The 24,817-nt window shown below is 42.9% G+C and overlaps 2 protein-coding genes across 2 annotated transcripts; one reads left to right on the top strand and one right to left on the bottom strand.

The window, feature by feature from the left end:
* Positions 1–981: 981 nt before the first annotated feature.
* Positions 982–18,058, top strand: LOC139574122 (pre-mRNA-splicing factor RBM22-like). Its single transcript, XM_071398314.1, has 11 exons — positions 982–1,120; positions 4,589–4,642; positions 4,740–4,769; positions 6,197–6,329; positions 14,740–14,840; positions 14,951–15,123; positions 15,337–15,537; positions 15,692–15,856; positions 16,044–16,132; positions 16,225–16,353; positions 17,475–18,058. The coding sequence occupies exons 1-11, from the start codon at positions 1,067–1,069 to the stop codon at positions 17,609–17,611; spliced, it is 1,266 nt and encodes a 421-aa protein (XP_071254415.1). The 5' UTR covers positions 982–1,066; the 3' UTR covers positions 17,612–18,058.
* On the bottom strand, positions 17,975–24,817 carry LOC139574123 (myozenin-2-like). Its single transcript, XM_071398315.1, has 6 exons — positions 24,492–24,817; positions 23,320–23,404; positions 21,592–21,749; positions 20,629–20,746; positions 19,949–20,123; positions 17,975–18,871 (listed from the first exon to the last, which is right to left on the bottom strand). The coding sequence occupies exons 2-6, from the start codon at positions 23,396–23,398 to the stop codon at positions 18,685–18,687; spliced, it is 717 nt and encodes a 238-aa protein (XP_071254416.1). The 5' UTR covers positions 23,399–23,404; positions 24,492–24,817; the 3' UTR covers positions 17,975–18,684.

The raw sequence follows: 24,817 nt of genomic DNA, 5'->3' as shown, positions 1-24,817 counted from the left end.
CCCAGAGACAGATGGCTGACACAGGCCTTTTCATAAAGAATGATAAGAAAAGGGTGCCTGGTACTGCATATCACAGAAACTGAGACACACACATACCCAAGGACAGAGGGCTGACGTAAACCTTTCATAAACACAGATAAGACAGGAACATCTACGCACACACAAAAACTCCTCTTCAGTCTGAACATTTTACAGAGACACACAGAAATGTCAAAATAGGAACATCTACGCACACACCTAATCTCCTGTTTTAGCTGAACATTTCTGAAGACAAAGAACTCTACTCAGAGCCAATGGGACAGTGATACTAGCCTGAAGGAGACCTCGCCCAACTCATCAGAACCAACCAGAGGACCAGAACTTCCAGACTCAACCTACTTTCTGTACTGTATAAAATGTATATGCACTCTGTTATCTGGGCTTTTTTCGGAGAGTTCCATTTGAGCTTGATGAAAGGGTCCGTGCACGCTATTTCAGATATCTTTACCTCTGAATAAATTGCTTTTAATTAAACCTTATCCACCCTGTCCAGAGTCTCTACTTCGTCTCAGTTCTCCAGTAAACTTGTTTTATCAACAACTGCCAAGCAGAATACTCCAGCCTCTAGGCTTGTAGATGTATTCTTATCCCTGTATGTGGTGTCTCAGCAGAGAGCCTCTTCCACGACCTTATATAAACGTTAGGGTGTTATGACTCCATTAGTGTTCATCCCTAATCTGAAACGTCCTCCAACTACGGCTCCAATGTGCTAATTGGGGTTTTCCAAAACCAGGCGCATAGGGCCTGCTGCTAATAGCATGCAGAGTAAACTATTACATACTTGGTAAGAGAGTTAATCAGAATAAATAGACACACACACACATCGTCAATTAATTCCAGATATTCATTAATATAGTTGCATAATGATTAATGAGTTTCTTTTTCATATTTATATTTTTTTTATTGAAATAAAATAGGAGGTTAATGTCATGAAAAGAAGCATGCGCCGTGTTGCATTGTGGGATGTGAATTCATTGTCGGGGCGGTGCATGCGCGGTATGGTTGTGTTTTACTACCACAAGCAAAAATGGCGACGTCCCTAGGAGCTAACACATACAACAGACAGAATTGGGAAGACGCGGTAAGTATTAAATCGTAGAAATAATGTGTATATTTTAACATTTAACATGATGCCATAAACTAACGTCATAATTAATTTCACTTTGCCAATACTTCAGTATGTGAATCATGATTTGCTACCAAAGGCTAACGTCAACTAGCGAACGTTAGTAGCGCAAGCATGGCTGTGTCGCAAGTTGGCTAGATAACTAGCCAACTAGAATCCGTTTAGCCACAGGTGAAAGGGGTAATTAATAGTATTTGGTTTATCTGTTTAAATGTGTTATAAACTGGCAGTAGCGGTGCGTGGGTACAATCACCGGGGTAGCCACCCCCCTGTTAATTCATATGCTAGCCACCGTGTTATATATGACTAAAAAAGGCCGAGACAATAAGACAACTAATTGATTTGGCAACTGCTCGGCCTCCGACCTCAAGCCGCTACAGAGGGTAGTGCGTACGACCCAGTACATCACCGGGGTCAAGCTTCTTGCCATCCAGGACCTCTATACCAGGCGGTGTCAGAGGAAGGCCCTACAAATTACCAAAGACTCCAGCCACCCTAGTCATAGACTGTTTGTTATCCATGCATAGTCACTTTACCTCTACCTACATGTACATATTAGCTCGACTAACCTGTGACCCCGCACATTGACTCTACCGGTACCCCCTCTATATAGCCCCTCTACTGATATTTTATTGTTGTTCCTTAAATGTTAATATTTTTTTACTTTTTTTTTTTTTTTTTACTTCAGTTTATTTTAGTAAATACTTTATTAACACTTTTTTTCTTAAGTGCATTGTTGGTTAAGGGCTTGTATGTAAGTATTTCACTGTAAGGTCTACTACACCTGTTGTATTCAGCCCATGTGACAAATAACATTGGATTTGATTTAGAACCACAGTTACAGCAAGTCGCAAAGAACTGCCGCTGCCTCCACTATTCCAGCACCATTTCACCTTCAACATTTGAACATAATCAAATCAGCTCTGCTTAGTCTAATACAGTGACAACTAAAGGATAACAAAAACAATTTAGTCCAATCAAAGTAAGCTAAATATGATGTGACTGTCCATGGTTCAGATTTCTGTGTGGGTGTGTGGCGCGTTCATGCAACGCATGTTCACTCACCCTACTTGTAGAGAAACGCCAATGCCGCCATCCTCTCATGTTGACAAAACGGTCTATCACTCTGACAAACTACATTTATTTTTTGTTGTCCTAGGCTACCTGGCTAAAATGCTTGCTCACTAGCCTAACTTCATGGGCAACGTTAGCTAGTTAACATTAGCCTTCTACATCTAACTACTGTACATATTTAACTTCCATCCTCTCAGGCCAGGGTCACAACAATATTTGAATTAATGGTTGAATCAGAATCTCCCTTTATAATCATTGGCCCGTATGGAGAATTAAGTAAAACTGCAAGTACAAATCCCTATCTCTATCCATGGCAAATTTAGCACAATTAGGTGCAACAATTCCAGTTTTTCTGTCAATGACATATGCGCTCAATGGGATTTGATAGGAGTGACGCCAAATCCAAGCTGGTTTCCCTTTACACTTTTTTTTGGTGCGCCTGGACCATTCACATTTGAGCTCGCTCAGTTTGGCTCAACGCTGATTGGCACTTTTTTAAAACTTGTTTAATTTTTTGGCAAAAGAGGCCAGATGCTCACTGGCTTCCCTTGACTTCAATTCTACAGGTGGCAGCAATGTCCTCCTCATTTGGATCAGACAGCATCAGATACATGGCCTACACGTAGAAAGACAGAGGGGTGCTGTTTTGCTATCTCGGATGCTTTCTCCTGTGAGATACTTTCATACTTTCAAATGTTTTTTTGGGAAGCCTGGTTTTCACATGGCCACTCTAAACTGAGTGTTTTAAGCCCTGAATGCTTTTTGTCTGAAAGCTGTGGTATATTTAAGCAATAAGGTCCGAGGGGGGTGTGTGGTATATGGCCAATAAACCACAGCTAAGGGTTGTTCTTATGTGCAATACGGAGTGCCTGGACACAGCCCTTAACCGTTGTATATTAACCATGGGGAGGGGGTTAAGTGATAATGCCAACGAAGCTGGTGGATAGTGTATTTGGGAAGTATTCAGACCCCTTGACCTTTTCCACATTTTGTTACGTTACAACCTTATTCTAAAATGGATTAAAGTTTCTTAACTCATCAATCTACATACAAAACCCCATAATGAGAAAAAAAATTATTGAAAATGTATAAAAAAGACAGAAATATAACATTTACATATTTGGCTTCAATTCAAATATATCTGTCTATTATTGTAAAGTAGAATAATTTGTTCTAGTAATGATTATTTAATGCAAACAATACCAGAAAATGCAGTTTAAAAAGAATAAATATAGTGACAATCTCTTTTGAAACAATCAAGCTGAGTGTTGGTGCTTTTTAAGTGAAATGTGAAGGGGAAAAATGTAGTGCGATATTTGAATGTTTTCTCAGTTTGTACTGTTTGGCTGAAGTCATATTTAAAAGCTCACAACTCGGGCTCTGTTAAAGATATCTCAGTGATTTAAAAAATATCTGGATTTTGGACAGTTTTCAGAACGATAAAAAAAAAACGCCGCAATTTGACACAAAGGTTTCCCTCGACTGGCACACGTCAATTCTTTATATGTTCAGCTGTGCTTGTTTGTCCCATTGTGCACATCAACTTAGAGACATGGGAGATATAGTTATAAAGTTATATTGACTAATATGTACACACGACTTGGACAGTCAGAGGAAAAGGGATCCCTCAATAACCATCACATAGTCAGAATAGCACAGGCTCATGTGAACTGGCAGTGTATGAATTGTAAGGATGTTGAGCCCTATCTTTTAAGGGTTCAGTTACAACCGGTTACGCGAAAGCAACCTGACACATCAACCAGCCATGAGAAGTACTGTCAGGTTGCACAGATAGTATTCTGGGTTGACTTTGGAGGACAATACTCTCTTTTCCCAACTTCTCTCTATGTGCCTTCAGTTCCCATATAGGCCTAATAGGTCTGGCCCGCATACATCAGACTTAATTTTGTATGAATACTCTTGTCATTGTAGATCCTCCAGAAATATTAGCCTATTACATTAGAATCAAAATACTAACTCAAACTAACCCAAACACTTGTAAAATAAAATACTCACTCTCTCTCTTGGGTGTGAACCCTGCAACCCAAGAGTTCACACAGGAAATTTGTGCTCTCAGGAGATGCTTATATTTAGGTTTTCTGATGAGGTGGTTGATATTGAAGACCTGAAAGGTTAGAAGTTTGACTGAAACCACATCTTCCAACAGATGGTAAAGTAGGTGCTACTTGTAGCATATGGCCAGAGTACACACTGGGTCAAGCAAGAAATGTGTGAGAATGTGTAGCTTGTGACCAGAGAAACCACGAGGGGCTGTTATTACGATATACCGGGATGGCTGCATGTTTGATGCACTTATGTTTTAGTTAACCTTTTTGTATTTTCCTCCAGGATTTCCCAATTCTGTGTCAGACATGTTTGGGGGAAAATCCATACATCCGCATGGTGAGTTTATCTTTCCAGTTTGTATTTGCACGTGTTATTTGAAATTCAAACTTTTGCTGCAGAATACTCAATTTTATACTCATGTTTTCTTTAACAGAGCAAAGAGAAGTATGGGAAAGAATGCAAGGTAATATAATTCATTATTCCAGTTTAGTACTCTTATGCAATATAGGAAGCGCAGTATTCAGTGAATAAAATGTTCTTCATATCTTGAAATATTGCATGGGGCCCTGCCACTATGTTCAATGGCCATGTTTAACCCCCTAGTCTATTTCTATGGCTAGAGGAAATCTAATTAGCATTATAAAAAATCCCCATAAAAATCTGTCACTGTAATAGATTTTTTTTGCATTGGATGCGTCTCAATCCAACTGTTGGAATCATGGAAATAGAATGATGATTCTAATTCTGTAGTTAGTTTATAATAGTGGGCGCTTCGAATACAGTGTTTGGACTGACAGCGAATGAAAATGCCAGGGAGGAGTTACTGTGACAGGGTAGGAACCAGTGTTTCCTAGGGGATCCTATAATCTTTGGCTACATTGAATGTTTTCTCTTAGCTACTTCATGTAGCTAAGGTATTCATGCTTTGCATATTCCTCTTTGATTTAGAAGATACTGTTGCACAAACAACATGCTGATTTAGGTATAAACCATCACTGGTATTATCAGACTGTATAGCTAATTACATTTGCTCTCGGTACATGTATTAGCTAGCCAGCTAACTAGCGATTAGCATTAGCTGCTAATAAGGTTGTGAAGAGTCAGGAAATTTTCCATGGGAAGTTAAGCCTGGGAATTTTGCTGAAATTCGTCAAAAAAGTTAGCTTATAACAGTGAAACTTTTTTTGTGGGATACACAAGGCAATTATAGGTCTTGTGGCATATTTTGGTTAAACTATCCCCAATTAAATTGGAATTGCAACCCTCTGCATGCACAGTGCACTCTTCCATCACATGTACAGCTGATTATCAAGATCTTGCACACTAATGAGATGCTGTTGAGGCCACGCTACTACACTGTCTGAGCCAATGACTACATGCTTTCTGGACTCCCAATCTAAGTGTATGTTAACTTCTGACTTCAACTGTATGTTGAAAATGTTTTTGGGAAATGCGAAGGATCATTGGGGATCACTCAATATTCCCTTTCTTTTGTTGTTCAGTGAAATCATCCCATGTGAAGAGTCAACTCATTTAATAAAGGTTCCATTCGTAGTTATTTTTTATTGGAAGGATTTAATCATTTGCAATTGTCTACTCATAAGGTTTGTGTTTCTGTCTCCATATGATATGGTAAATATATCCAATGCAAATATCTACATTTTAAATGGTATTAATAGTAATTTGCATATATTTCCGTTTATTCCCACGGAAAGCTTCCACTTCTGAATATTCCCCAAAATGTGCAACCCTAGCGGCTAACAAGATTTAGGCCCAACTTGCTAAGAAAATGCAAACTAGCTGTTTGCAGATGTAAGAAGCGTAGCACCACAGCTAAATGACTGCAGCAGAAACACTGAACTCTGTGCTCTCCACTTCTCCTCCCCTCAGATCTGTGCTCGCCCCTTCACTGTGTTCCGCTGGTGTCCAGGAACGAGGATGCGCTTCAAAAAGACAGAGGTGTGTCAGACCTGCAGCAAGATGAAGAACGTCTGTCAGACCTGTCTGCTTGACCTGGAGTACGGTACGTCATATAATTCATAGATGCCTAACCTGTACTACCTTATTCAGTGTTTTCCACATGACCCTGTCATGGCCAACCCAATCTCCAGACCAGAACCCCATTGAAAACCTCTGGAATGTGATCAAGCCATCAAACAATGCTGAGCTGCTTGAATTTTTACACTAGGAGTGGGATAAATTTACCCAACATCAATGTGAAAGACTGGTGGAGGGCATGCCAAGACTCCTGAAAGCTGTTATTGAAAATCAGGGTTATTCCACCAAATATTGATTTCTGAACTCTTCCTAAGTTAAAACATTAGTATTGTGTTTTAAAAATTAATATGAAGTTATTTTATTTGCATTATTTGAGGTCTGACAACACTGCATCTTTTTTGTTATTTTGACCAGTTGCCATTTTCTGCAAATAAATGCTCTAAATGACAATTTGGGAGAAATGTTGTCAGTAGTTTATAGAATAAAACAAACATTTTAATTTTACCCAAACACATACCTATAAATAGTAAAACCAGAGAAACTGATAATTTTGCAGTGGTCTCTTAATTTTTTCCAGAGCTGTATATATTTTTGGGGGGGACATAAGACTAAAACAACAGGAACAGGAAATCAGCTCTAAGTGATTATAGTTTCGGAAATCTGTTCCCAAGTATTCCCATGCATAATAGAGATATCATTGTATACTAATAATTTATTGGATTTATATAGCACTTTTCTACCAACGGAGGTAATCAAGCTCCTTACATAGTTGAGGGAAAATTCACCTCATCCACCTTCAATGTCTAGCACCCACCTCAGTGACATATCTCCTTCCAGACTCACATCAAACATCTCCAATCCAAAGTTAAATCTAGAATTGGCTTCCTATTCCACAACAAAGCATCCTTCACTCATGCTGCCAAACATACCCTTGTAAAACTGACTATCCTACCAATCCTCGACTTCGGTGATGTCATATACAAAATAGCCTCCAATACCCTCCTCAATAAATTGGATGCAGTCTATCACAGTGCCATCCGTTTTGTCACCAAAGGCCCATATACTACCCACCACTGTGACCTGTACACTCATTGGCTGGCCCTCGCTTCATACTCGTCGCCAAACCCACTGGCTCCAGGTCATCTACAAGACCCTGCGAGGTGAAGTCCCCCCTTATCTCAGCTCGCTGGTCACCATAGCAGCACCCACCTGTAGCACGCGCTCCAGCAGGTATATCTCTCTGGTCACCCCCAAAACCAACTCTTCCTTTGGCCGCCTGCCTCTCCTTCCAGTTCTCTGCTGCCAATGACTGGAACGAACTACAAAAATCTCTGAAACTGGAAACACTTATCTCCCCCACTAGCTTTAAGCACCAGCTGTCAGAGCAGCTCATAGATTACTGCACCTGTACATAGCCCATCTATAATTTAGCCCAAACAACTACCTCTTTCCCTACTGTATTTATTTATTTTGCTCCTTTGCACCCCATTATTTCTATCTCTACTTTGCACTTTCTTCCACTGCAAATCAACCATTCCAGTGTTTCACTTGCTATATTGTATTTAATTCGTCACCATGGCCTTTTTTTTGCCTTCACCTCCCATATCTCACCTCACTTGCTCACATTGTATATAGACTTATTCTTCTACTGTATTATTGACTGTATGTTTGTTTTACTCGATGTGTAACTCTGTGTGTCGAACTGCTTTGCTTTATCTTGGCCAGGTCGCAATTGTAAATGAGAACGTGTTCTCAACTTGCCTACCCGGTTAAATAAAGGTGAAATAAAATATGGTGACCATTTTTGCCCCAGAACTCTCACCACATATCAGCTATCGGGTGGAGAGGTGTGGAGTGATATATGCCAATTAGGAATGAGGGTGATGATTAGGTGGCCATGATGGAATGTGGCCAGGTTTGGAATTTAGCCATGACACCAGGGTGAACACCACTACTCTTACAATAAGTGCCATGTGATTTTGAATGACCACAAAGATTCAGGACACCCGTTTTTAAAGTCCCATCCGAAAGACTCCGCCCTACGCAGTACAGTGTTCCCAGAAGTAATTAAGGTTTGAAATGATTCTGTTTTAGTAAAATATTATCTGTTTTAGGCTTCTTGCGGTCAATTTGCATTCTAAAATATATTTGTATTATGCCCCCCCCCCCCCCCCCACGACCATCGGCTCAAGACAAATTGGCACACAGCTGAATCTAGGTGATCCCTTGTGTAGGCTGCTGTTAGTTCGTTTTGGATATTGTCTAGGCATATATGATCTATTTTCTAAGAGAATATTAAACTTTTTTTAAATTTTTTTTACATTTCAACCTGTCTTCTGTTGAGCTTAAAGTCTTATTTAAAATGTTACATTATCTTGAAAAATGAATGGTTTTGTTTTTCCATGTTTTTGATCTCAAAATAAAATGTTTTTAATAGATAGAACATCTCATTTTTGTTTAAGCCTACAACAATGCTTAAACCACATCAGGAGACCACTTTTGATGTCTGGGGGAAAACCTGAGAATTTTTGATATGGGTGTAGTTACCCTTTTAATTCAAGTGGGCACCTAGGCTTTTTAGCAGTGTTTTTGTAGTGCAAGTAATGGTAGAGTTTGCAAAACATATACCCACTGGATTGATGAATATAATCGTATCATTCTGCCATGTAAGCATAGGCTGATTTGTAGTTAATGTTTAATTGAGAAGGTTTTTGGGAAAGCTTTTTCTTCTAACAGAAGACTGTTTTCATTAGCATCATCGCTAACGCCTACACAAAGTGGTAGACGTGCGCACCACACGCACAGATGGGCATTCTGGTTGCCTCTTCGGAAATGTGGTTCCCTAATTTTCATATTTGGACCAGAATGAGGCGCTCCACTACCTATTGTTCCTGCAGTGATGATTCACCATCTTCATCAAATGTTATCTGCAGATAATCACCCAAAAGCCTAGGCCTACCAGTAGCCTATGCAAATTAAATAGCCAAATTAATGGCTCTCTCACCGATTCGACAAGGTACACTGACTGACGAGTCACTCACTTTTGCGTCACTGCCTGGCAACCCCCGACATCCTAGGAAAGGAAACCTAGGAAATCCTTTGGTTTACTTGTCCCGATGCGATACCATGGACATATAATTACGTTGCATGATTTATGAATGGCAAAGCGATATAGGAGGTTGATTTTATTCAGTCAGTTCAGCACCTATTTTAAACTGGTCAACACTCACTGTTCAGTTTTTTTATTTTGTTACCTTTATTTAACCAGGTAGGCCAGTTGAGAACAAGTTCTCATTTACAATTGCGACCTGGCCAAGATGAAGCAAAACAGTGCGGCAAAACAACAACACAGAGTTACACATAGGATAGAAAAACGTACAGTCAATAACACAATAGAAAAATATATGTACAGTGTGTGCAAATGTAGTTAGATTAGGGAGGTAAGGCAATAAATAGTCCATAAAGGTGAAATAAATACATTTTAGCATCAACACTGGAATGATAGATGTGCAGATGATGATGATGTGCAAGTAGAGATACTGGGGTGCAAAAGAGCAAAACAAATAATATGGGGATGAGGTAGTTGGGTGTGCTATTTACAGAGGGGCTGTGTACAGTGATCAGTAAGCTGCTCTGACAGCTGTTGCTTAAAGTTAGAGGGCGATATAAGTAATCAATCGACGCACAGTAAATAGCCTTCTATGCGCCACGACTCTGCGTGGCTGGCTATGTGAAACACTCAAAATAAAATAAATTGTCAGAAAGCCTGATTTTAAGTTGTGGATTTCGACTCATCGTTACCACTTACACCGAGTAACATTACGAACACCTGCTCTTTCCATGACATAGACTGACCAGGTGAGTCTAGGTGAAAGCTATGATCCCTTATTGATGTCACTTGTTGAATCCACTTCAATCAGTGTAGATGAAGGAGAGGAGATAAGTTTAAAGGATTTTTGAGACATGGAGAGGGGGAATAGGCCACACAAAATATTTAAGTGCATTTGAACAGGGTATGGTAGTAAGTGTCAGGTGCACCGGTTTGTGTCAAGAACTGCAACGCTGATGGATTTTTCACGCTCAACAATTTTTCCTGTGTGTATCAAGAATGGTCCACCACCCAAAGGACTTCCAGCCAACTTAACAACTGTGGGAAGCATTGGCGTTAACATGGGCCAGCATCCCTGTAGAACGCTTTTGACACATTGTAGAGTACATGCCCGATGATTTGATGCTGTTCTGAGGGCGGAAGGTGGGGTGTGTGTAACGCCAATATTAGGAAGGTGTCCTTAATCTTTCGTACACTCAGTGTACATAACATGGGATGTGCAATTCCACGAGCATCATGCTCGCTCCCTCGTCCGTGTAAAGAAATTTGACTCCAGCCAGAGATCTGTATATGTCTCAGTCCTGACAGTGGGAGTCGTTGTCCCAAGGCGAATTGAGATTCGCACGGTACCTTGCCCTGAACTTTAGTCTGTTACTAACCGACTTCCACCTGGTACTCAACCCTTCACCTTAGTGACTGATGCTCGATGTACATAATCATTAAACACTGGTCACTTAAGTAATATTTATAAACCGTTTTACACACCATATGTGTATATACTATATTCTAGTTAAGACTCATCCTATATAACTACCCCCGTATACTTTTTTTGTTCATATACTGTCCATAATGTCTATACACACCATCATATACATACAGTGCATTCGGAAAGTATTCAGAACCCTTGGCTTTTCCCACATTTTGTTATGTTACAGCCTTATTCTGAAATTGATCGTCCGTCCCCCCGTCCCCTCAATCCACACACACAAAACCGGCAAAAAAATGTTTTTGCAGCTTTATTAAAAATAAAAAACTGAAATCATATTTACAAAAGTTTTCAGACCCTTTACTCAGTACTTTGTTGAAGCAGCGTTTACAGCCTTGAGACTTCTTCGGTATGTCGCGTCAAGCTTGGCACATGTTTTTGGGGAGTTTCTCCCATTTGTCTTTGCAGGTTGGACGCTGCACAGCTATTTTCAGGTCTCTCCGGAGATGGTCGATAGGTTTCAAGTCTGGGCTCTGGTTGGGCCACTCAAGGAAATTCAGAGACTTGTCCCAAAGCCACTCTGTGTTGTCTTGGCTGTGTGCTTACGGTCATTGTTCTGTTGGAAGGTGAACCGTTGCCCCCAGAATCTTGTTTCTCATGGTCAGAGTTCTTTAGGTGCCTTTTGTCATGTGCCTTTTACTGAGGAGTGGCTTCCGTCTGGCCACTACCAAAAATGCCTGATTGGTGGAGTGCTGCAGAGTTGTCCTTCTGGGAGGTTCTCCCATCTCCACATAGGAACTCAGGAGCTCTTTCAGGGTGACCATCGGGTTCTTGGTCACCTCCCTGACCACGGCCCTTCTCCCCCGATTGCTCAGTTTGGCTGTGCGGCCAGCTCTTGGAAAAGTCTTGGTGGTTCCAATCTTCATCCATTTAGAATGATGGAGGCCACTGTGTTCTTGGGGACCTTCAATGCTGTAGAATTTTTTTTGGTACCCTTCCCCAGATCTGTGCCTCGGCACAATCCTGTCTCTGAGCTTTACGGACAATTCCTTTGACCTCATGGCTTGGTTTTTGCTCTGACATGTACTGTCAACTAGAGGTCGACCGATTTATGATTTTTCATCCGACTATTGGAAGACCTAAAAAAGCCGACACCGATTAATTAGCCAATGTATTTTTTAAAATATTTTAATCTAAATATTTGTGGTAATGACAATTACAACAATACTGAATGAACAATGAACACTTTTATTTTAACTTAATATAATACACAAATCTATTTAGTCTCAAATAAATAATAAAACATGCTCAATTTTGTTTAAATAATGCAAAAACAGTGTTGGAGAAGAAAGTAAAAGTGCAATATGTGCCATGTAAAAAAAGTTCCTTGCTCAGAACATATGAAAGCTGTTGGTTCAATATTCCCAGTTAAGAAGTTTTAGGTTGTAGTTATTATAGGAATTATGACACGTCAACTATTTCTCTACCATTTGTATTTCATATACCTTTGACTATTGGATGTTCAAATAGACACTTTAGTATGTCAGCCTAATCTCAGTTGATAGGCTTGAAGTCATAAACAGCGCTTTGCTTCCAACATTGTTAAGAGCTGCTGTAAACGCAGTAAAGTTTGAATGAATGCTTACGAGCGTGCTGCTGCCTACCACCGACCGCGCAGTCAGACTGCTCTATCAAATCAGAGACTTAATTATAATTTAATAAACACATACGAGCCTTTAGTCATTAATATGGTCAAATCTGGAAACTATCATTTCGAAAACAAAACATTTATTCTTTCAGTGAAAAACGGAACCGTTCTGTATTTTATCGAACGGGTGGTAACCCTAAGTCTAAATATTTCTGTTACATTGCACAACCTTCAATGTTATGTCATAATTATGTAAAATTCTGGCAAATTAGTTCAGTTAGCAACGAGCCAGGCGGCCCTAACTGTTGCATATACCTGGACTCTGCTTGCACTGAATGCAAGAGAAGTGACACAGTTTCCCTAGTTAATATTGCCTGCTAACATGAATTTCTTGTAACTAAATATGCAGATTAAAAAATATATATATATATATATATATATACACTGCTCAAAAAAATAAAGGGATCCTAGATCTGAATGAATGAAATATTCTTATTAAATACTTTTTTCTTTACATAGTTGAATGTGCTGACAAAAAAATCACACAAATTATCAATGGAAATCAAATTTATCAACCCATGGAGGTCTGGATTTGGAGTCACACTCAAAATTAAATTGGAAAACCACACTACAGGCTGATCCAACTTTGATGTAATGTCCTTAAAACAAGTCAAAATGAGGCTCAGTAGTGTGTGTGGCCTCCACGTGCCTGTATGACCTCCCTACAACGCCTGGGCATGCTCCTGATGAGCCAACTCCTGGACAGTCTGTGGTGCAACGTGGCGTTGGTGGATGGAGCGAGACATGATGTCCCAGATGTGCTCAATTGGATTCAGGTCTGGGGAACGGGCGGGCCAGTCCATAGCATCAATGCCTTCCTCTTGCAGGAACTGCTGACACACTCCAGCCACATGAGGTCTAGCATTGTCTTGCATTAGGAGGAACCCAGGGCCAGCCGCACCAGCATATGGTTTCACAAGGGGTCTGAGGATCTCATCTCGGTACCTAATGGCAGTCAGGCTACCTCTGGCGAGCACATGGAGGGCTGTGTGGCCCCCCAAAGAAATGGCACCCCACACCATGACTGACCCACCGCCAAACCGGTCATGCTGGAGGATGTTGCAGGCAGCAGAACGTTCTCCACGGCGTCTCCAGACTCTGTCACGTGCTCAGTGTGAACCTGCTTTCATCTGTGAAGAGCACAGGGCGCCAGTGGCGAATTTGCCTATCTTGGTGTTCTCTGGCAAATGCCCAACGTCCTGCACGGTGTTGGGCTGTAAGCACAACCCCCACCTGTGGACGTCGGGCCCTCATACCACCCTCATGGAGTCTGTTTCTGACCGTTTGAGCAGACACATGCACATTTGTGGCCTGCTGGAGGTCATTTTGCAGGGCTCTTGCAGTGCTCCTCCTGCTCCTCCTTGCACAAAGGCGGAGGTAGCGGTCCTGCTGCTGGGTTGTTGCCCTCCTACGGCCTCCTCCACGTCTCCTGATGTACTGGCCTGTCTCCTGGTAGCGCCTCCATGCTCTGGACACTACGCTGACAGACACAGCAAACCTTCTTGCCACAGCTCTAATTGATGTGCCATCCTGGATGAGCTGCACTACCTGAGCCACTTGTGTGGGTTGTAGACTCCGTCTCATGCTACCACTAGAGTGAAAGCACCGCCAGCATTCAAAAGTGACCAAAACATCAGCCAGGAAGCATAGGAACTGAGAAGTGGTCTGTGGTCACCATTTGCAGAACCACTCCTTTATTGGGGGTGTCTTGCTAATTGCCTATAATTTCCACCTTTTGTCTATTCCATTTGCACAACAGCATGTGAAATTTATTGTCAATCAGTGTTGCTTCCTAATTGGTCAGTTTGATTTCACAGAAGTGTGATTGAATTGGAGTTACATTGTGTTGTTTAAGTGTTCCCTTTGTTTTTTTGAGCAGTGTATATACTTCTGTGTATTGATTTTAAGAAAGGCATTGATGTTTATGGTTAGGTACTTTTGTGCAATGATAGTGCTTTTTTCACGAATGCGCTTTTGTTAAATCATCACCCGGCAGGACCGAATTTGGGAAACCCTGAGCTACAGCAACGTTCTGTAACAATGTTCAAACCTACATCGGTTACATTTTTAAATGGAAAACCAAAGCGTGCCGAAACAGAACCGAACCCATAAAAAGTACCCAGGTTGAAAACCCTTATTGAAGTCCCCATTCAGTACCGAATCCAAGACATTTACACGTCTGTGATCGACAGGTTTGCCAATCCAGGTCAGAGACACCGGGCTGGACATCAAGGATGACGTGCCGAAGTCAGACGTGAACAAGGAGTACTACACACAGAACGCTGAGAGAGAGGTATGTGTGGAGAGACGGCTGCATCCCTTGTATTTCTGTGTTCACAAATTCAACTTCCAGTGTTTTATCCCTGTTAACCCCCCCATCTCCCTGACTCCCTTTGTCCTCAGATAGGAAACTCTGATGGGACACGGCCAGTGGGGCTGCTGGGTAAGGCCCCCAGCTCCAGTGAGATGCTGCTGAAGCTGGCCCGCACTACGCCCTACTACAAGAGGAACAGACCCCACATCTGCTCCTTCTGGGTGAAGGGAGAGTGCAAGAGAGGAGAGGAGTGTCCTTATAGGTGAGAGCGCAATCTAAAAGATAGCTCTATCTCTTTATAAGGGCTACAGTTGGGTCGTGTGTGTACAGTCCAATGACTATATAGATACAGCCCCTCCTGTCTGTGATTTGTAATGACATTTCACTTGGTGGTGCTGTTGAGCAAGAAATCAACCTACATTGTCTGGGGAGAACTTTATTCCTTCTCATGCACACTCTCTCTCCGCACCATCAGGCACGAGAAGCCCACAGACCCAGACGATCCCCTGGCAGACCAGAACATTAAAGACCGTTACTATGGTATCAATGACCCTGTGGCTGACAAGCTGCTGAAACGGGCCTCCACCATGCCCAGACTGGACACGCCTGAGGACAAGACCATCACCACACTCTATGTAGGGGGGATGGGAGATACCATCTCAGATGCAGAGCTGAGGTAGGGTTCTGATTATCGTGTCAGTTGATTTGAACTTTTATTTGCTTTTCCAAAATATCATACCAGGATTGCAAATTATTTTAGTCAGTTTGAATGATCTGTGACGCAGTTGGGAAATTGTTCCCTCAATCGTTGTGTGTCTGTGTTTCTACAGGAATCACTTCTATCAGTTTGGGGAGATCCGGACCACCACCATTGTCCAGAGGCAGCAGTGTGCCTTCATCCAGTTTGCCACACGGCAGGCAGCTGAGCTTGCTGCAGAGAAGTCCTTCAACAAGCTCATCATCAACGGACGCAGGCTCACCGTCAAGTGGGGCAGGTAAGAGGTCAAAGCTTACCAGTTATGAGGAAAGGAGGAGAATGTATTGTAAGTCCTTCCTTTCTAGCCAGATGGTAACAACCTTGTAGAAAGGGCAGGGCAAACATATTTGGGAGGCTTTATATTTGGTCTCCATGCAACCGTGCACCCTACTCACTGTGTACCCTAATGTGTTATGACTGTCCAGGTCTCAGGCAGCCAGAGGGAAGGAGGCCTTCCAGGATGGGGTCAGTGAGATGGGAACCAGATTAGACCCTGTGCCAGGACTGCCTGGGGGTAAGTGTCTGATGTCTGGGAGGCTTTGAAAGACTGTGTGTGAGTGTGAGCCTATCTGTGTTCCTGTTCTGACTGTCTTCTCTCTCCCACAGCTCTCCCCCCACCCCCTGCTCTGGAAGAAGACGCTCCCATTAACTACTTCAATCTGGACCCTGGTACATCTCCTAATGTCATGAACATCTCTCTGCCCCCGCCGCCCGGCATCAACCCACCACCTCCAGGTACCAGTCACACCTTTGTCACCCTGGAAAATGCTGGCCATACTTATAAACTCAGCAAAAAAATAAATGACCCCTTTTCAGGACCCTGTCTTTCAAAGATAATTTGTAAAAATCCAAATAACTTCACAGATCTTCATTGTAAAGGGTTTAAACACTGTTTCCCATGCTTGTTCAATGAACCATAAACAATGAACATGCACCTGTGGAACTGTCATTAAGACACTAACAGCTTACAGACGGTAGGCAATTAAGGTCACAGTTATGAAAACTTAGGACACTAAAGAGGCCTTTCTACTGACTCTGAAAAACACCAAAAGAAAGATGCCCCAGGGTCCCTGCTCATCTCCATGAACGTGCCTTAGGCATGCTGCAAGGAGGCATGAGGACTGCAGATGTGGCCAGGGCAATAAATTGCAATGTCTGTACTGTAAGACGTCTAAGACAGTGCTACAGGACAGACAGCTGATCGTCTTCGCAGTGGCAGACCACGTGTAACAACACCTGCACAGTATCGGTACATCTGAACATCACACCTGGTGGACAGGTACAGGATGGCAACAACTGCCTGAGTTACACCAGGAACGCATAATCCATCCATCAGTGCTGACTGTCCACAATGGGCTGAGAGAGGTTGGACTGAGGGCTTGTAGGCCTGTTGTAAGGCAGGTCCTCACCAGACATCACCGGCAACAATGTCACCTATGGGCACAAACCCACCATCGCTGGGCCAGACAGGACTAGCAAAAAGTGCTCTTTGACGAGTCGCGGTTTTGTTTCACCGGGGGTGATGGTCGGATTTGCGTTTATCGTCGAAGGAATGAGCGTTACACCGAGGCCTGTACTCTGGAGTTGGATCGAGGTGGAGGGTCCGTCAATGTCTGGGGCGGTGTCACAGCATCATCGGACTGAGCTTGTTGTCATTGCAGGCAATCTTAACGCTATGCGTTACAGGGAAGACATCCAAATATTTACACATGTTAAATTTGCTGAAAATAAACGCAGTTGACAGTGAGAGGACGTTTTCTTTTTTGCTGAGTTTAGTATGTCACTGAGCTAGCGCTCAGACAATGTGACACCTAATGTGTGCCTCGTTCATTTATGTTGTGTTTTTTTACCTTTAGGTTTTGGCGCTCCTATGTTCCACATGGGTTCGATGGGTCCCCCTCCTCCCATGGGCATGAGACCCCCAGGACACATCCACTACCCGTCCCAGGACCCCCAGCGCATGGGTGCTCACGCTGCCCGCCATGGCGACTAGTTGCCATGGCGATACTTCGCTATGCCAAACATCTCTAGTTGAGATCATTTCCCTGGGCAGAAGGTTCTCTTAGGCACAGGTCTAGGATCAGCTTATCCTCCCCCAATCCTCACCATCATAATTAGGGGGAGAAATGCAAAACTGACCTTAGATCAGCATCCAGTGGCAATGTCATCTTACTTTGAGGTTCACCAGGGTATTAGAAAATGTCATGGATCAGTGTATTGAGACTTACAAGATCAGAATGGAGGAATTTTTGAAATGTACCAAGCATCGTGCAGAGCAGCCTCTTGAAAGGACAATTTTTAGACCTGTTGATTTTCATTCATATTATGGATTTGTTTTTTGATTTTTGATACAATGTTAATTTTCCACAAAATTATTCAGTTTATTATTGTAATGTTTTGTTGTCCACTTCTGCCATTAAAACAAGTTCTCTATCATTTACATTTAAAGCAATCGATATCAATCCTTTATGAACAGAGGGGAAGTCAGACGGAGGGTGGGAAGTTTGATGGTAGGAGAGAGGGAAGGGAGCCAAAGGAAAGGTTATGTAGGGATGGGAGTGGTAGAGAAGGGAGGCAAGTGGTAAGGGAAATGGGGGAGTTGGGCTAAGGAAGAGAGGGCGTTTTGATTAAAAATGAGACGGAAGAAGAGTGACAAATCACTTCTCCCCTCAACTGGCCCTCTTTTGCCTGGGCTCAACTCTCATAATGAACTGTTGATTGATTCAGAAGTCCTAAGTTGGCCTCCACACAGGCCTATCCACAAAGCTCTCATCAGGAAACAATCTTATCATTCACAAGTCTTTTCCTTATGGCACTGACTGAATACCAGAGGGATCGAGGTAGAAGTTGCCCCTAACCACAGAGCCTTATCTTAATATAACCATTAAATAGATGAAAGCATCTTAATGTAAAAATAGTTTGGGGCTACCTACTCTAGAGGGGGTCATCTTTGAATCGAGAGGGACAAGGAGGGCTAATAAGAGCAAATTGATGCTTAAGTCTTTTAGCCTGCGATTTCACAAAAGTCACAGGAAGTTTGAAGGTAATAGGTGAGTGGTGGTCCTCTCACAGGTCGGTGGATTCAGGGGAGTAGTCGTGACCCCATCCCCGTGGTGCTCTGTTGAAGTTGGGCCGTTTATACATGCGGTCCAGGGTCGTACCAGGGAGGCGCTGGGAGTCCAACAGCTCGAACTCCATCACTGGGATCACCCTCTTAATCTTCTGCTGTGCGCCTCCGAATGGCATGGCCGCTCTGAGGGAGAGGGATGCTTATGTTAAATGTGTATATTTGAGAAAGAGAATGACTCAGAATATCTAAGCTTACATAACACCAAAGACGTTCTCTGAGTATCAGATCTTTCTCACTCAGCAGGTGGGCAGAAAGAAGAAGCTTTTAGATGTTATGTGATACCCAGTCATCCACACAGAGCTCCACTAATGACCCTGGCTGGCCTGGTTTATTGACCTTTTAGGTCAGAAATAATCAACATCTGTTGGGAATTCAGGAAGAAACCTTAAGGAATCATCCAACTATAGATGGAGCTTCTTCCCAGTTGTCCCCCACAGTTTGTATGCCTCACTTTAAACTTAGACTTAATTAACCCCGGATACCTTGTTAAAGTAGTAAACCGATGCGTCCATGTGTGCTTCAGATACTGACTGATTGGTACCAAAATTACTGACAGTGGACTAAAAGTTGTGTGAGAGGAGAGTCTCTCAGACCAAGTTTAGCCTTTGTTCTGGCAGTTGCCTCATCGGTGTGACGCAATCGTGCGTGTGCCAGGGTAAGATGAGCCCCTTCGTGCGCCATCAGTCTTTAAGGGGCTGAAAGGCATGCAGACCCCCTGGAGGATCATTTTTCGAGAGCCCGTGTTAAAATAGCCGCCCGCCTGACAGCCACAGTCCAAGGGGGTGCGAGCCAGAGGTGGGATTGCTTTTCAAACAGTGGAAACATGGACTGGTGCCGAGGGAAGATAATTCTGATAATAATTTGATAGCATGCTTCGGTCATCTGCGGCTCTATTTGATGATGGGCGATCGCTAAACCTGTGCTAAACGTGCATTAAGCCTCAGCCCGAGCCATGTTCGCTACTTTGATGAGTGGGGTCTTGAATTTGTCTTTCCAAAGAATACATGCATAATATTGTCCTGCCTTTGTACTGTGAAGTGTGAAGTCCTCAGAGGTCCTCTAGTTAGATGGCCTCTATGTTTGTGACTTGGCTACACCTGTCAGGGTTCCATGTGATCTCAGTTCCTCACCTGTTGAAGCATCTGTAGTTGCCAGGCTGTAGTGTGATCCCCTGTGGGTTAGTGAGGTAGTGAGACTCACCTGTTGAAACACCTGTAGTTGGCGGGCTGTAGTGTGGCCCTCTGTGGGAACTGGGCGCTGAGGGAGGACAGGGGGTCGTCACTGTCACCCAGGGCTTCCCTCCAGGGGGAACAGTAGGACCTGGTTGTCAGGTTAAACTTCTCACGAGGGATCTCCTTCAGCGGGCCCACGTAGCCTGAGGTCAAAGGTCAGTTAAGTCCCAGACTCAGTCCCTGAAAGCTCTTAGGGTTTACACATTTAAAGCAGGTTGTTTGATCTGATATTGGTCCTGGCTACAATAGAAAGTGTTAAACTTGGTGTAAATCCAGCACAATAAACAAGGCTTAGCTGGCTGTCACTCAGACTCAAAAACGAACCTACTGTTAGGTCAGGACACAGATACACTGATACACTCAACACACTAGCCTTAAACACACACAGCCTTAAAACAAACTGTCAGTCAATAGTGTTTTGTTTCACCTTGTCCTTCCAAAATGTAACGTGTCCAAAATGGGTGGTAAACCCCCCTTTGTCATAACCGCACACTCAAATGGATAGTTCATCCCAAAATCAAAGTTTGTCATTTCCATAGCTCAAAAGTAAACTGAAGTAAAGCTGAGCCAATATTTCAACCTCTGAATGTAGGGGTGACCTATCCCTTTAAGCCATGTGGTTCTAATCCCTCTCGTGTTACCAGCTACCTGGGCCAATGACGTTGGGGCTGCCCTTCATGGCTGTGGTGATCAGGCTGTGGTTGCCAGGCATCAGATATGCCTGGTTCTCTTTTCCCCTCTGGGGGGGCATGGGCTCTGGAAGGCCCTGGGCAGGGACACAATAACATTCTGGATTAGCTCCATTCAAACTCAGTTGTGTGCATTATCATGGGAAAATAACCACCATGGAGTAACAACCAATTTTGGGGACAGGTCCACTGCCTCAATCTCTCCATCATACAGCCAATGATATCCACTCATTGCAGTAGATTTCACCTAGAATGTCTATGTTGCCACCTGACAGGTGCTATATAGAACCTAAAAGGGTTATTTGGCTGTCCCCATAGAAGAACCCTTTTGGGTTCCAGGTAGAACACCTTCCACAGAGGGTTATACATGAAACACAAAAGAGTTCTACCTCTTTGCGTTCCATGTAGAACCCTTTCCACAGAGGGTTATACATGGAACCCCAAAAAGTTATACCTGGAACCAAAAAGGGTTCTCTTATTGGGGCAGCCGAAGAACCCATTTGGAACCCTTTTTTCTAAAGTGTGGCCCTCTTATTTCTACCAATAACCTTGGCCCAGTTCTCGTGCTCCGAGGGAACAGAGTACAGCAAAGCCGAAAGTGAGAGGGGACGGCCAAGGTTTCACTGCCTCATCAAACAGCTCTGCCATAAATCCACCAGGCTAACAAGCTGCTTGCACAATACTGCACATCAGGATGACAAGTCTGTGGGTCTAACAGTGTGGATAGCTCAGTGGATATGTCTGTATATGTACAGCATTGCCTTGTTCTGTTTCCATAGAAATAAAATGTCTTTGAACATTGAGCATTCTGTTCTACATTGAAATGTCATGGCATCTCTAGCGGAGAGAGGCAGGGTGTGTGTGTTTGAAATGTGACAATGTGTATGTATGAGAATGTCCGTGTGTGTGTGCGTGTTCTTACATTGCTGTAATGGTCATGGACTTGGTTCTCCAGTGTGAATCTCTCCACCCGTCTCAGTCTCTCCTGGAACATGCGAGAGCCGCGGTTGGACGGAAGGTTCAATTCCTCCATCATCACATCCTTGGGAACACTGATCTTCTTCCCCAGGTTCATACCTCCTGGCACACACACAAACAAAAGCACAGAATAAAGATAAAGTATTATATTTGTCTTTCACTAGGTCTCAAAGGGCTTTCCATTGTATGGGGGTAAGTCACTCCATTTACCACTAAGTCAAAGTAATTCAACCGTTTTAATAAGTAAGACAAGTAAGCAGGGAAAGGTATGAACTGGAGACACAAACAGACATATACTTACAGAGAAAAAGACAGTTACAGGGACTCAGATCTGAGGATAGAACCTGATTTACTATATCTTTTCTTTGACGTGCACAGTAGCATCTCTATCTGCTGGCCTGTGTCAGTCAGAGAAACCCTGTGAATGATGAATCACAAAGAGAGTACCTGGCTTCCCCCAGCAACAGGGGTTTCCTCATGACTCATGCTCCCTGAAGTGTTCTTTTTCAGTACGTAGGAGATTAAGGTCTCTGGCTCCTCTCAGCTCCAAACTATTTATTGAAGATCAACTGACCCGACCCATAACCCATATCCTCAAATATCATACCATCACTAATCCACAAAGCCTAGTGTTGAGTTTACTATTTGGCAAAATGCATTGCCACCAGATTGTAGCATTACACTATAACTTTGGAATAGCCCTGAGAGATGCAGGCTGAGGGTGTGTAATGTTTGTTGTGGTGCAGTGTTGCATGGGTAACTGGGTATATAAATAGGATGTTTGGAAGAAGTATCTCTTATAGGAACTCTCTCTTTCTCTCGCTCTCTCTCTCTTTCCCTCTCTCTCACCCACTCTCAGTAAAGTTTATGTGAATTCCTGCCTTATGCCAGCTGCATTGTCGACAGGACTTGCCTTTTGAAGAGCCTGTTTAAAACCCACCAGCCGGGGTATCACATTTTGCTGAGTCGGATGGGCCTGATGCCAGCACCTGCTGCTGGCTGAGACCATCGGAAAACAGACAAACAAAACCACACGGAATGTCTCCTGAGTATTGTTCGGCCCACTGAGAGTTCTAACTCCAGAGTTCTACTGTAGAGTCTCTTGGGTTTAGGGTTTAGGGCTCTCCCCCCCCCATCTACAGGATGGAGAGTCTGAGGGCCATGTTTAAAACCGGTCTCTATATCAACGAGAATGCATGACTCCAGTAGAGACCTGGTACTGGCAGGAACCCAGCAGTCAGAGGAACTCAAGAGATCTCTCATGCAAGTATGTATCATATCATACTGTTTGTACTGTAGTTACTGATTTGTACTGACACGTCCCTAATGGCAGCCTATTACCTATATTGTGCACTACCTTTAACCTTTCATCCGTTAACATACTGTATACGTTTGTGAGTACTAATGTGTTGCGGCGTGTGATTAATAACTATACTCTGTAGCCTATGCCTGTGTGTATGAACTGTTTGCTACTGCTGTCTAAGTCAAACCTAATGTCCCCACTTTGGAGTTCAGTCAACTTTATTCAATTCCTTCTCTAGGCTGACAGACATTTGAACTCTGCTGTTCTCAGAGCTGATTTCCCCTTCGGGTGATCAATAAAGTATATTCAGTTGAATGTAACCATAGAATTGAATGGGAATAGTAATTGAATGTATCTCTATAGTCTTACCTCCCCTGGCCTCTGTACACAGAGCCTTGGCTTGCTGTATCCTCTGCTTGGACAGGTCATCATACACTGATTGCATCATCTTCCTCTGGTGGGGGACGGATGAGGTGAACGGATGAACAGAGTTCACGTTAGGCTCTGGTTTGGGAATACACGCTCAAATACATCTTTTAGATCTTTTACAAGATCACAGTAGTCGTGTCACTCAAAGACCCCCCCCCCCAAAAGAAATATGCACATAGATATGAATTAATCATAGTATCATTTTAACAGTTCTACACAAATCATCTTTTGTGTATTGAAACATGAATATAACTCATGAATATGTTGTTTGAGCGTAATATATTCTCTAGATTTAATATAGGAAGTCCCTTAGAGGTGAGCTTTTTTCTGGAAGCTATCATTAACTACCATGAACACCACAATAAGATGAGTACTCCAAACATACGCTGTAGCTGCATGACTGCTCCCCATCAGCGGTGGTGTAAAGTACTTAAGTAAAAATACTTTAAAGTACTACATAAGTCGTTTTTTGGGATATCTGTACTTTACAATTTATATTTTGGAAAACTTTTACTTTTGCTTCACTACATTCCTAAAGAACAGAATGTACTTTTTATTCCATAGATTTTCCCTGACTCCCAAAAGTACTAGTTACATTTTGAATGCTTGGCAGGATTGGAAAATGGTCCAATTCACACACTTACCAAGAGAACATCCCTTGTCATCCCTACTGCCTCTGATCTGGCATACTCACTAAACACAAATGCTTGGTTTGTAAATTATATGTTGGAGTGTGCCCCTGGCTATCCGTAAAAAAAACTAGAAAATGGTGTCATCTGATTTTTTGACTTTTACTTCAGTAGTATTTTACTGGGTGACTTTCACTTTTACTTGAGCCATGTTCTATTAAGTTATCTTTACTTTTAGTCAAGTATGACAGTTGGGTACTTATTCCACCACTGCCCATCAGCGTGGCTGGCAGATGGATAACCAATAGCGTGTATAAACAGAAAGTTACATCTGTGTTTCCTCCTGTAAGACATGTAGATTACACTTTCACACACATCTGTTGACATATTCACACTGCACTTTGCTGGACAATAGCCAGGTTGGAGTAAAATCTCGCAGGTTTCCCAGATCAACCCCAGATCCTGCCTATGATTCCATCTTACCTGTCTCTCTTCTCACAGGTTCAGCAGTAGAGGTGAGGTGAAATGAGGTGATATGAGGTGAGTATATCGCTGTGTGATTTATCGTCTCTGAATCTGGGATGCCTCCCTATCCCACTCTGATGCTTCTCATCTGTGAGGGAACAGTTTGTATACCAGTGATCCCTGGATGCTCCGGGTGCTAACCTCACAGGGTTATTTTAACAGAGGCGAGGAGTGAGAGAGCCAGGAGATGAGGGGGCAAGGGGGTAAGTTGAGAGGGCTGGTTGGGAGGGGGGTGTAAGGGTGTAAGGATTTACAACCCTGCCCTCCTGTGTCCCTGATAATAC

This window comes from Salvelinus alpinus, chromosome 4 (genome assembly GCF_045679555.1).
Source record: "Salvelinus alpinus chromosome 4, SLU_Salpinus.1, whole genome shotgun sequence".
In the NCBI taxonomy this organism is placed as follows: Eukaryota; Metazoa; Chordata; class Actinopteri; order Salmoniformes; family Salmonidae; genus Salvelinus; species Salvelinus alpinus.
This window is presented reverse-complemented; position numbering and strand designations above follow the sequence as displayed.

Coding starts and splice junctions, on each gene's coding strand:
- LOC139574123 (XM_071398315.1), bottom strand. CDS start 23,398: ATGATGCAATCAGTGTATGATGACCTGTCCAAGCAGAGGATACAGCAA. Junction 21,750..23,319: donor GTGTACAGAGGCCAGGGGAG/GTAAGACTATAG, acceptor TGTGTGTGCCAG/GAGGTATGAACCTGGGGAAG. Junction 18,872..19,948: donor AACTACAGGTGTTTCAACAG/GTGAGTCTCACT, acceptor CCTCTCCCTCAG/AGCGGCCATGCCATTCGGAG.
- LOC139574122 (XM_071398314.1), top strand. CDS start 1,067: ATGGCGACGTCCCTAGGAGCTAACACATACAACAGACAGAATTGGGAA. Junction 14,841..14,950: donor CACAGAACGCTGAGAGAGAG/GTATGTGTGGAG, acceptor CTTTGTCCTCAG/ATAGGAAACTCTGATGGGAC. Junction 16,354..17,474: donor CATCAACCCACCACCTCCAG/GTACCAGTCACA, acceptor TTTTACCTTTAG/GTTTTGGCGCTCCTATGTTC.